At 45.7% G+C, this 13,546-nt stretch overlaps 1 protein-coding gene across 1 annotated transcript in view; it reads right to left on the minus strand.

Moving 5' to 3' along the window:
- Positions 1-9,810: 9,810 nt before the first annotated feature.
- Positions 9,811-13,546, minus strand: part of TDRD7 (tudor domain containing 7) — a 40,974-nt gene continuing 37,238 nt past the window's right edge. The window contains exons 14-16 of the mRNA XM_062512809.1: positions 12,739-13,229; positions 12,254-12,414; positions 9,811-10,118 (exon numbers count right to left, since the gene is read on the minus strand). Of these exons, the coding sequence (XP_062368793.1) occupies positions 9,898-10,118; positions 12,254-12,414; positions 12,739-13,229 (873 nt within the window). The 3' untranslated portion in view covers positions 9,811-9,897. The remainder of the gene's footprint in view (positions 10,119-12,253; positions 12,415-12,738; positions 13,230-13,546) is intronic.

Raw genomic sequence — 13,546 nt, forward strand, 5'->3', positions numbered from 1 at the left:
GGGCTCTACACCACCACCTTGAGCATACAAGATATTGAAAACTCTTGTTAAAGCTACAAAAGACTTTCAGTAGACTTTGCTCTGGCTTTGAAGTCCAAGCTGCATTAGAAAGCATCTAACTAGGAGACCCACATGGGAAACCGGGAGGAGATCCTCTGCTTAGCACCACTGAGTGGGCAGAGAAAAGACAGGGGATGCTTCAGAGGGTGAGACGCTCTGCGATGTCAGATGTGGAAAGCAGAGCACACCACACACTCTCATTGCTCCAGTCAAGTCAGCCATCGACAAGAAAGACTCTCAGCCCCGTGCAAGAGGCTCATGCTTAGGGAAATCCAATCTGCTGTCCCTTCGGGAAACCCTAAATTTCCAAGGAAGATCTAAGCTTCCTCCTGACAAGGAGCTGTTAATCTAAGACATCCTAAAATTCATATTTGAAAGGAAACGTCTGGAAGAAGGCAATTTGGGCCTATCAAAGCACATGACTTCTGACTCTTGAAGTGGCATACCATCCATGCAGAACATGTAACATTATCTGGAGTCATCGTCACCACCCAAACCCCTGCAGCAGTGAAGTTCAACAGGCCATAGGCAAGACTTACTGATGATGCAGCTTCATTCCCATGGATATCCTCATATCAGAGCTGACATTCCCATCCAGGCACTTGACAGCTCCACAGCAAACAGCTTGCTGTCTGAGGTCATGTACAGCTAGGGAAGGTTCCTTGTGCTCAAGCTAAGTGACCTCTCCCTTTATGCACTAGTGCTGAGGGAAATCTCACACTGCTTACATTCTCCTCGGTCTTCTCAGCTCACCCAACTCCTAACCAGCTATCCAAAAACTGCCTCTGTCTCCTGGCTCTCCTCTTGTCAATACTCCTGAAGCCTGCAGGACACACAACTCAGTACTGGCTCTCACCAAGTGGTCTTTCTCATCAGCAATTTGCCTGGGTGTTTGGTGACCAGGCCAAGATCTGCCAAAGCCCAAAGAAAAAAAACATCCCAGTGATATCTCCCCCACTTAACATATTTTTAAACGCACACTTGTAAACAGAATTATGTGTTCTCCTATTTGGGGTGAGATTCTCTCATGCACCTGGCATGCACTCGGTTGCTTAATTACTAATCCCTGTGAAAAGCATGTGGGCACACTTGAGTCATTAGTGACACTCCCCACTCAGTTCCTGCTCTGTAACTTGAGCCCTTCCACTTGGAAGCTTCACAGCCAGCACAATCTCCTCTAGAAAGTGATCCTGGGTTTCTTGCCTGAGTATCTCTTATTCCTCAGATGGACACCCCTGTTTCTGTGGCAGACTCTGGTTGTGCAGGGAACCCGATGGGTGCATTGTGAACATAGGAGCAGAAAGGCTCCTGTCTTGCACTGAGCAGTGCCTCAGATCCTCAGACAGGCAATGGCCACGTCCCGTAAAAGAGCCCTGCCAGACTGCCAGAAGCCAAGCAAGCTGTTAGTGACACATGAATGTCTGCACATCCCAATCCCACCCTGCTCCTAGTGTGGCTGAAGCACAGGCAAGGGCAGTGAAATGCCCCACCAAGATGCAGCTAAAAAAGCCCCAGACAGGCTGATGCTTAATTAACACTGAAGCAAAATGGGTGCTGTTCCAGCAGCACTGAGCATGCAGTGTACAGTGTGAGGGACTTAAGAGAGGCAAGACCCTCACACAATCACACAAGTCTGCAGAAACAAAGAAACCAGCCCCAGCTGGGGGAGCTACCAAACTGCACAGTGCCAGAACAGGGGAGAGCTCTGGGGAAGCATCACTGCAACCTTGCTCCAAACTTTTCCCCAGGCTGCTGCCAGCCAGAGTATCCTGGGATGTAGATACTTAGGTGTGACCCAGGACAGCCTCTGTTATGTGTTTATCTCATTCACCATGAACAAGATGGAAGAATTCCCTTGCAGGAAGGTGATGCATCTCTAAGGGAAGGCTTCAGGGAGGGGGGATTTCTCTCTTTAGGGATTTGCAGACACAGGCCAGAACCTCCCTATCTGAGGAGAGGTCTGCTGTGAGCTGAAGTTGGGCTAGAGAATCACTGAGCCTCCCATTGTGCTGCATTCCTGTGCCCAAGAACATGGGGGCATTTAGCACCATGGAGTCATGGAACACAACTTCATGTACTGTTTCTTCCAAAAGCCTGGTGATTTTTACTAAGTGAAGACATTTTGTCTACAGGTCTCTGCTTGAACAGAGAAATAAAGACAGTCTTCCTAGCTCATGATGTGCAAATGACTGTCAGCTATAGAGAAAAAATAAATCAGAAGGCAGATCAGTTTCCTTCCCCTTAGCTGTGCTTTCTCAAAAACTCCACACACCTGAAAAACAGTGAAGCAGCACACAGAAAATATAACAATTCATCAGCAGGTACTACATTTAGTAGCACATTGCTCTGGGGAATAGGAGCTACACATCTGGCAACAGAGGACTGGTGCTTCTTACAAAAGGTTAATTCAGGATCTTTTGTAAAGATAAATCAAATGTGCCTTTGGGTGAATGAAAGTAAAACTTGGGCAAAGAAAATCATATATGAGATAAACCAGACTGTTTCCATACCTGTTTGACTTTGCCAAATACACTATAGGGGGCGGGAGGCAAGCAACGTATTTCCAATATTCTGCAAAACCACATTATATGGAGAAAAGGCAGCAGACCACCACAGCTGAGAAGTGTGTGGAGAAGAACGAGGTGAGTCAGGCTGAAAAACAGTGCAATGCTGAAGGAGGGTGTGGGGAAAGAGCCCTAACAGGTGAAAAAGAGAGACTTTGAAATGAGAAGCTGTGAGCCTGTGATGCAGTGTGCTTGTTGGAATACCCAGCTGTGTGTAGATTAGGGCAACAGGTACAGAGGCTGTCAAGAGACAACAGTGCAGTCACTTCTACTGCACTGCAAAAGGCTTTTGGCTTTGGGGACTGCAGTGCAAGCAAGATGGTGTTTGGCTTTAATGTTGCAGCCCAGCTCCTCCTCTCAAGAGGGCAAAAGAGCTCACTAGTATAACCTGGAGTAGTGGTTGCCTGATCAAAAACCTAATCCAGTATTTGCTCTATCATATAGTCTGAGAAAAGGTGCCACCTCTCAGCACAAATCTTGTCTTTTTGATGAGAAATGAGGAAGTCACTCCTGCATGATCTGGCAGGTCACACATGAGAAAGGCATTAAAAAAGTCAGAAACACTTAAAAACAACTGTCACATGGCCGAGCACCCTTCTGGCTCAAAGCCCAACATCCAAGGGAAGATGTAAAGCAAGAAGAAAGGACCTCCACGTAAGGGTAGAGCAGCTGGCTGTGAAGGGAGGCAGAGGGCAATGGATTCTGCCCAGCAAACCACCCACGACCATTTAAAAAGCAGATGGCAGTACGTAAGCACCCCAGTGGGGGCAGAAACAGCGTCCATCTGAGTGAAGAAAGGTTGTTTTTTGGGATAGGCAGTGCCTTTCAAGGCAGTGACTATTTCAAGCTGGGGAAAGCAGAGCCAAGTCAGATACAAGACACGACCTCAATGAACCCTGCTAATTCCCACTTTTCCCTTACAAAAGCAGCACAGCTTTCCAGCGATCCATTATCTGGAAAACAATCTCATAGAAGAGTTCCCTGGATTACAAACGCAAGCAAAAACAGTAAGAAAGAACTCTTGGTGCCCTCTGTAACCCGCTCAGTGCCGTGCAGAGCCCCCTCTTCTCACCGCGCCAGCATCCCCGATCCCGGCCGGGATTTGAGGGTGAGCGCCGCCGGCTGCCCACCGAGGGACACCGCGGCCAGCCCGAGCCCGGGGACACCGCCTGCCCACCGAGGGACACCGCGGCCAGCCCGAGCCCGGGGACACCGCCTGCCCACCGAGGGACACCGCGGCCAGCCCGAGCCCGGGGACACCGCCTGCCCACCGAGGGACACCGCGGCCAGCCCGAGCCCGGGGACACCGCCTGCCCACCGAGGGACACCGCGGCCAGCCCGAGCCCGGGGACACCGCCTGCCCACCGAGGGACACCGCGGCCAGCCCGAGCCCGGGGACACCGCCTGCCCACCGAGGGACACCGCGGCCAGCCCGAGCCCGGGGACACCGCCCGCCGCAGCGCCCGCCGCCGGCTCCGCGCATCCCGGCGCAGCGCTCCCACCTCCGGGCGCGGCTCCCGACAGGCAGGCAGGGATGCAGGCAGGCAGGCAAGCAGAGAGGGCGACCCAGCGCTCAAGCAGTCCCCTTTCCTGCGCTGCCCGGACCGCAGCGGCGGCCGCTGTTTCTGTCGAGCCGGGGCCGCCCGGTGCCGGCCCGAAATTCTGTCCCGATATGAGCCGGGTCCGCCACCCCCTCGCCCACTTACCGGAGCCGAGCCGAGCCCGGGCGGCTCGTCCTGGCCGCGCCGGCTCCGCCGCTGCCGGGGGCGGGGGTCCGGGTCGGCCGCGGCCCCGGCCCGGCCGTCACTCAGCGGGGGCCGGCCCCGCCGCCCCTCCCGGCCCAGAACAGCTGCGCCCAGCTCGGCCCCCGCCCCGGGACCCGGTTTGGTCGGTCCTTACCCTCCGCCCGCGCTCGGGATGGAAAGCGCGCTCCGTCCATCCCCAGGGCAGCTGCGGGGCGCTGCGGAGGGCGGCAGCAAGGGCAGTGTTCGTTTCCAAAGGGTCTTTCCTGCTTTTTAACCATTCAGATACGCTGGAACTTGCCTTTTTTTCCCGTGGCAACGTTCTTCAGAGTGCCGAGCCAGACGTTTCGGCAAAACTGCCTTTTCGGGAAACCCCACTAGATGTACACGCATCCTCTTGGGGATTCAGGACACTGTAAAGCACCCTGACACTACGGCTGGAAAAACTCCTTCCCGGGAGGAGTGGTGCAGCACTGGGACAGGGGGAACAGGGCGGCCTCAAGGCTCAGCCAGGTCATGGGCACCCAGGTCTCTGGCTGGATGGCCCCACTACCAGCCCTGCTGAGGACCTGTAGCTGCAGTCACGGGCACTTTTAAAAGCTACTTCCCCACAAATGCCATCTGTATCCATGCACCTATTAATCCCGAGCCTTACTTTACTCCCTCTCAGTTTGCTCCATACATCCAGGGACAGCCGTCAGAGCTGCTCCAAGTCTGCATTCAGCCCAGGAGGAGCCACCTTCCAGTCTTGTGGTATCATGTTTTAACTTTGCTGCCAAATCTCCTTTCCCCTGTCTCACCTTTGAGTCACTTTAAAGCCCCATGGATTTGTCCTTTAATGATTTTTTACCAGATCTCCTGCAAAGTGTGAGCCCCGAGCTTCTCCTTAGGTCTGTGTTTGGTCTCCACCAGCAGCCATGAGCCTCATACTTCCCAGACATAGTGATGACCTTCATCTGAAAATGCCTCCAGTTGCCATGAGATAGTACTTGGATTTTTTTTGTGTGTGTGTATGTGTGTGTGGGACCTGCCTGGTGCTGAAATTCCATGTCCTATGGCATTTGAAAGAAAGTCTGCAGTTACCTCCAAAAATACTGCTTCCAAATGGACAATGAAGGATACAAAAGGGGGCTGTGCCAAGCACTAGAGGCAGTGCATGTCTCGTTGAGGTGAACAGGATTATGGCCCAAGTCACTGGCATCATCCCAACTCCTGGCAGGAGAGAAGAGGGTGCTTAGAACCCAATTCACCCACATGTCTGTCTGCTCAGGCTGAAGAAGTCTGATAGGTACAAGAACAGAGAAACCTGGATACCAGTTTCTATGCCACATGTTTACCAAATGCTTGTCTCCAGGGTGTGCAAGCCAGGAGAATCTCAGGAAGTGATCCATTGGCACCACTGAGCTTTTCTATAAACCCACATTGGTTTTGCACTCAAGAGATATATTTGATCAATTTTTTAATCCCATCTGGCTGCCGCCAGATGCAGCTTTATGGCCACCAGAACCTCATCCAAGGTGTCTTGGTCCCCTTAGAACCCACTCAGCCTGTCTCCATCAGGCAAGACATGGACCCAGCTTCTCAGCACATTAATTTTCAGTGCATCAGTGGCAGTTCTTTCTTAGCGGTTTGCCGTGACACACTGGTAAGGAATGCTGCAGGTAATGTACACTGTAGCACTTTTCACAAGACACCAAAGTTTCACCAACAGTGACAACACAATGGCTCTTATGGAAGTGACTTGGCATGCTTGAAGCATGACCACTCAGGTCATTAGCTCCTCTTGCCCTAGCCAAGCTCTAACTTCAAAGAGCAGTGCAATTCTCTGTCTTAAAAATTCCAGTTCAACTTGAAAACATCGGCAAAGAACAAAAGAACACAAAAGGGAGCTTTCAGGCTTATGAAGGTTTAAACAAATGCTTTTTTCATTGCATGGGTTTTCCTCACTTTTGTTGTTGAACACAGCCAGCACATGAGAATCCAGGCTCTCAAAGGTTTGCCTGATGCACAGCTGTGAGGACAAAGGATGAATGTGGTAAAACCACAAAGACAAAATATATTTGCAACAAATGTTTTCCTCAGTGGTGAAAGAGGAGGCCAGGATTGGGAACACTAGAGATAGGAATTAATTTTGAGATGGCAAAGAGAGTTCTCACATTTCTCTGACAGAACAAGAGTGACCTGGACTGAACACACTGGGAGATGAAAACAGGTAAACTTTGTCAATTTAACATAAGATGTTGAAGAAGTTAAGTTCATCTTAAATAAAATTAACTGGAATAAACAGAAAAGAGGAGGCTTGCAAGTGCTTATTGTTCATGGCCATGAGGTAAGTAAGAGACCTGCTTTGTTTGTTTATTTTAGTTACTACAACAACATCTGTTTTCACTAAGTAATCGATCATCTTCCATTTAAAAAAAATTCATGATCCACAAAACATGTTTAACAAAGCTGCATTCCCTTTTTCTGGTTGCAAAGTTATCCTGGGTGGGGTCCCAAGAATTACACATTCTAAATCCACATTCCAAGGGACGATCAGCTGGACTTCTGCAGACACATGGTACATGGTTTTGGCATTTATAGTGAAACTGGAGTTCCAGTGAATTCCCTGGCTGTGCCTGTTTTTCTTCCTGCAGCTAAAGCTTTTATATGCCTTATTTTATCTATGTATAAAAATAGTTATCAGTGAAAACTTCTGAAGGTGTTCCCCTCCTTATCATTCTTCCATCCAGACCAGCTGCAAACCCTACTCTTTAAATCAGACTTTCTAGACAGTGTTGTTGCTTTCATCTGGATTCTCTGTGATTAATCAATCTTTCCCAAAGGACAAAACTGCACACAGGGTTCCAGTGCAGGCCTTTCTAATAGCTGTGATAATGAAAAGAAACTCCACCACCTGTCTGACAGAGACATGGGCTGTGGACGCAGCCCTAGTGAGTGCCATGCATTCATGAAAGCAGGAAAACCATCCCCAACCACCCTGCAACACTGACTGCTGAAAAACTGAAGAACCATGCAGCATTCTGTGTGCAGTAGCAACTTCCACAGCGCAGGCATGTCTAGTACCTCCTAGGGACAGCAGGCTAACTAATAATTATGCTATTTCATGGCTTGGAAACTTCAGCAGTCTCTAAGTGTTCAATACTGTATATGCCCAACATGCTCTGCACTTTTCCAAAGCACAGCATGAAATGTGTCGAAGAGCACTAGCAGGTCAATTAGCAAGTGTCTGACGGGAACTTGCGTGGTGTAAGAGAGCGACGCTACAAACAGGTGTAAAATCATAGTTCTGCACAAGGAGACAGCAGTACCTATACTGTAATGGATGAGTAGTGGAGCTGCTGAAGTCAGGGGTGGTACTGTATCCTGGGAATGAAGACGGAGCTCCTCTGGATACAGCGTACGAACACAATGCAGCATGTCAGTAACTTTGGGTTGGGTATACGCTCCATGCATGAACAAAAGAACTCAAAACAACCACGTGAACAGCGGTGCCCATGGGCTCGCTGATCAGTTAGACTGCAGTCTGTTTTCCCAACATACAAAGCAGCCTCTGTGAACTCCAGCCCTGAGCTGCGCAAATGTGTGGGACTGTCGGAATGTGTCCTTGCTTCTGACCTGGGTTTTTTAGCCACCAGCAACCAAGGAGAGGGCGAGGCATATTTCAGAAGGGACAGACAAGCTTGGAAATCATCTTGAGTCTCTTGAACATCTGCCAGGGTCTTTCCTTTAATACTAAAATTGAAGAGTCACAAACTCTGCCTCATCAGTACAGAGGTGCAAATAAACTTCTGGCAAAGAGCAGGTCCTCAAGACTTAAAGGATGCAAACATAGCCCAGGTATTTCTCATGAAACTTCAAAATAGTTCAAGCAAAATGCTCTGTTGCCATGAAAATGACTTGTAGCCATCAGCCTGTGCAATTTTGAAGGTGAGATATGATCTTAGACAATGGAAAATCTCTCTTCAGGAGCTCAGGAAAGTGCTTGTCATTATGCAGTCCTACATCATTCAAATTTTCAGACTCAGAACCCATCCTACACAGAAGGAAACTTCGCATTGAAGTTTAGCTTACAGTAGTTCATCACCACATGGCTTCCTTCACTTGCATTCTTCACCTTCTCTGCCATGGCAACTGAAGAAGTTGATTATATGGAAAACTAATTACTATCTTCATTGTTAAAACTACCTCTCAAGTACACTCAAGAGTCTCAGCCTCAGCACACTTAAATATGGAGAGGACCACGTTAAGTAGCAATTTGCATTAGAGTAGCAGTTTGCTGGTTTATGACTGCCCACTCTATTCATAATGGCCCTGCTGTACCAGTGGACATCCAGGCAGAAAGAAACACACCAGACTTCCAAGAGAACTCCTTGTTGCTTAGCCCAGACCTTCTCCAGACCACCACCAGAATTAGACTGAGTACAAATGTAAGTCTTACATGTTGAAACAGCTTGTTTGTTCAGAGTATTTGTATGCATAGTCTCTCTCCCATGCTGTTACACATGCACTGCACCTTCAGTCTTGTTCCCTTTCTGTCCAGTCTCCTGTTCTCCTGCAAACAGCATTATAGCAGAATTTCTTAGCTTGTCCTGTGTACTACCAGAAATACTACAGAGCTGTGCACAGCAGAAAAAAATTCCGTTGCTGGCTTCATGTAAAGCTTTAATAGTGTTTAACAATATAGAGGGACTACAGCAAGCAAATTTAAATTGAGACAGCAGACTATGAAATATAATCATGTCTACACCTCCTCTAAATATTTCTAAGACCAAAAATAAAGTAGATTCTAAAGTAGGCTGAAAATACTGTGTTCAGAGGACTTTAAGCACCCATCTGCATGTTATAGGACACTGCTTTCTCCTGTTTCCAGGGAGCAGAAGTCCTCTGAAGTTTCTCAGAAGCATACATGAAAAAAAGCTATCAAAAAAGAAGGAAAGGAATGCTTTGAATTTAGCAGCTGATCAGGGGGTGGGGTGAGGAGGGAGCAGAGAATTCAAGAAAGTGGTATCACTGCTAAAGAACAGCAAACAGAGCAGTAAGTACACAAAGTACACACTCTTCTGTGAACACTCCACCTCACAAATGCAGTATTCCAAACCAGGCACTATTCAGAGCTTATTAAGTTAAGGAAAAGGGAAAAAAATAAACAATAACATACATCTCTGACAATAAATTCAGAAATAAAAAAACACTTGTTAAAGGAAGGACTACCCTGTAATGGCTCTGAGTAATAGCTATGAGATTAAAAGCCCTCCAAAATTAGGGAATGATCACAAGAACAAAACTGAACATTGTTTTATTGATAAATAACTTTTAAAATAATTTAACTCAAATATTCTAGCATTACAATGGTAAACAACATGAAAATTTTCAGAAAGTGAACTGAAGTCAACAGAATCCAAACTTGTTAAACAAACACAGATTTTTCAATTTTATCCCCATTATGTCTTCAAGGCCATGTAGTTATATTTCTCTTCAAAGCCTGTTATTCATTTTATTGCTAAGCTGCTACATAGTGGAAGTGATGATTAATCACCCTTTGAAAATTCCACAAGACTCTGAGACACAAAATCATGAATCCATCTATCAATATGTGGAAGAGATGTGTCCACAAGAAAAGTCACTATTTTTCGATCCCAAGAGTTAGTGCTGTCATTAACTGCCTGTATCTGTGCCACAAAAGGTTTCTTCTCTACAAGATTCCGAAACACTATTGATGCCTCTTCTGACCACTGCTGGTTTTTCACTCCTAGGACAAATGTAAAGCAAAACAGAAGGTCATTTACAGGCTAGAACAATCTAAGTTTATAAAGAAGTGGTGTGAGTTTAAATACTTGAGAAAACAGATTTTAAAGTGCTAATGAATGCAACTTAAATCTAGAAAAGAAACACAAGCTCACTCATCCCCACACAAACAAGCTTAATTATTACAGACTATGACATTTATTTTTTCTTGAAGTCTAAAGATAATAATATGTTTGCAGAAGTGAAAGGCAAACGCACTGACTCACTGAGCAATTTAGAGAATACTAGCTGCCTTGCATGAACAGGGCTTATCAGGAACCATGACAAGAAGGAAACAAAATATACTTTCAAAACAAACTCTCTTTATATTCATCCTGAGGGTGCTGACATTACTTGTCCCATTTGCCTTGTTTTAAATTTTCTTCATCTCAAAGCAGCATCAGTTACTAAAACACCTGCCAAACCTTCAAGTCCCAAACTAGACACACAGAGGGCAGAAACAAAGAAATTATGCCTAAATGCCTCACAACTGCTCTTACTTTTTTCAGAGCAGCATCCCACAAAGTCAAGTATGCTGGAACCTAAATCGGTTTTTGAATATGGCTACAGTCCACCTAGAAGTAAATGGCTCCTCCAGACTTGGGATTCAGTTCCCCAGACCACTGCTGGTGTAGAGTGTCTAAACACAGGGGCTCAAATACCATGCAGGAATACCCAGAAGCCAGTTCATGGATAACAGAAGCAGAACAGCAAAATGACAAAACTTTGCTTTTACTATTAGCAAATAGTCAGCTTGTCACTGATAGGACAACGCAGGAACAGCTGCCTGCAGATTACAAAAGGAATTAAACCCAATAGTTAATCAACACTTAAAAAAGGGTAATTAATGCTAGAAAGACTATTGTGGAAGCAAATGGGATTTTACAAGGAAACAGATCAGAGACTAAGAGGCATGAGACACAAACACAGAAAGAAGCGTAAGAATAAGAGGACAGCAGTTACGGATCTTCCAGGCTCAGCTGGCCTGCTTTGACAATATGAAGCATCTCAGAGGCAATTTAACTAGCTACTTGGGGGACTCAGTGAAGCAGGAAAAGTGGGTGACTTGCAGGCTTGCTGAACTGGATCCTCCAGAAGACACACACATCTAGAAATCAGCCCCATTACAGCACTGCATGCTGAGGATCCCAGCCAGTTGATAGCACATCCGTCACCCATCACTAGTTTAAAGCAACCCCCAAGGTCACACTGAGGCCATGCAAGAAAGCAAATCCACATACGGCACAGAGCACTAACTGTCACCTGTCACTTCCTTCCAAGCATATTCTGTGACTGAAATCTAGAGCAGCGCTGACCAAAGAGCGTCAGAAAGCAGCAGCTGACTAAGATGAGATATACGCATCTGAACACAACACAGAAATGAAGGAAAATTTTTGAAAGCAGAGAAAAGATAGCAAGGAGAGATCAAGTTTTGGTTTTGAAATTCTCTCAGACATATGCACACTCTTGATGTGCCACATTCTCAAGGAAATTATCTTATGTAAGCTCATTGAAGCCCATTCCTTTGTGGAGTTTTTTGTTTGTTTGAGAAAACCCAATACATTTCAGGCAATTCTGAATTCCAAAGATGTACTGGAGAACTGTAAATTACAATAGGGACAAGATACGTATAAAAAAATTCTCTAAAAATTCAGCATCTAGGTTCATAACTTCATGTAAACTATGATAATCAGAACATTAGGTTCTTATTAACAGATACATCATAACTTTCCCACTTGGTAATTCGTTCTGTTAAAGGATCAAAAAAAGATTCCATTTATATTTCCCTGTGTCTTTCGCATAGTAGATATCACACACATTAAAGAATTAATTTTATGACAATGAAAAGCAGCTGCTGGGAAAGTTTAAGCAGTCTTCATTCTCAGTGATGACAATTTAAAGTGCTTCATTTAATTAAACAAACAAAAATAGTTAAACAGAATCATCACTACCTATGCCAAGAATAAAAGCGGGACATAAACACATAGAAAAAAAGCAATTCTGTAACTTCTGTCTTTGTCCAGCTTACATTACTGTTAGTCTCATATTCCCACTGATGTAAGACTTTAACAAGAACAACTGCAAATGCTTGATACCTACCCGCAAGCTGAGCTGTGATAGCTTGGAAAGGTAGTCTTCTGAATGTATCCAGGAGTGGCTGTACTTTCCGTATGCTGACAAACTCATGTTTGCCATAGTCCAGCTCATACACTGACAAAAACCCATTTCTAAGAATTCCTTTTATTATGACCCTGTACCACCTAAAAGAGGGGAGAACAAGAACAGACCATTTGAATTCATATTCACACACTGCCAAAGTACCAGAAAAACAGTGCACAACCAAAAGATCTTAACCAACATGTCTTAAGCTTCCCAAATCTGGATTTAGCTGAATGAAAATCAACTATCCCAGCTACAGTCTGGAAGCATGAAGAGAGTGCAACCTCATTTACTCCCTTAAGCTCTCAGATATCATTGGACATCTGCTAGGCTGTTAACAATGTGGACTAAGCAAAGCCAGGCTTGCCTAGCTTAGCAGAGTTAAGCTTGCTTTCAGATTTCAAGTAATTTAAGCATCTACTTACTCATCTCCAATTTTAGCTGCATACAGCTTATTTTTTTCAATGTTCACAGGTTTCTCTTCTGCCCTACTATAGTACAAGATCATTTCTTCCATTAGGGCGTACAGATTGTTTAGCTCATTCCAAGGCTGGACAATGAAATGACCAGGATGGCAGGCCACTGAGACATAGATATCCATGAGGTCACCAGGCTTTGGCAAGGGTAGAGGAGGAGGCATATCAACAGCAGACACTGCACTGCCAGGTTCTCTGCCTGAATCAGGGAAACTCTTCTCCAGCTTCCCACTAGATAACTGTAGAGCTGAAACAGCATCACCTATAGCTTTTGTGGAGCTAGTCCCACCGGGTGCCACACTCAAGAAAACATCTTTCTGGTGCTTCCACAAGTCTGCATTTTTGATCTGTCTATTGATGCTACGATCCATGTCTGGGAAATTCTCTGGAGCAAACAAATAAATGTGTGCAATTCCTTTTGAAGCATCCTGTTTAATCACCTTGGAATACAAAACACCGTTTAACAACCAGTTAGTAACATTAAAGGAACATCTGATTTTGTACAGAAGACTAAAGCAGCAACAGTTCATTGCATTTATGCACAGAAACATTTTCAGTGTTGTCCCAAAGATATTAATGAAGTTGTGGGTAATCAGCCATTCCCAGCAGATAAAAAGCACCTTCAGCTATTCCACTAATTTAAAGCAAACAAAAAACTTGAATTGAGTTTTGTTCCATCCAACAGGTTCAATCTCAGTTCTGTGTGCCCAGTTCTAGTTTTCAGAAGAATAGCCAGTGTCCACAGAGATCAAAACAA

Source organism: Cinclus cinclus, chromosome Z, assembly GCF_963662255.1.
Source record: "Cinclus cinclus chromosome Z, bCinCin1.1, whole genome shotgun sequence".
NCBI classification, from domain to species: Eukaryota; Metazoa; Chordata; class Aves; order Passeriformes; family Cinclidae; genus Cinclus; species Cinclus cinclus.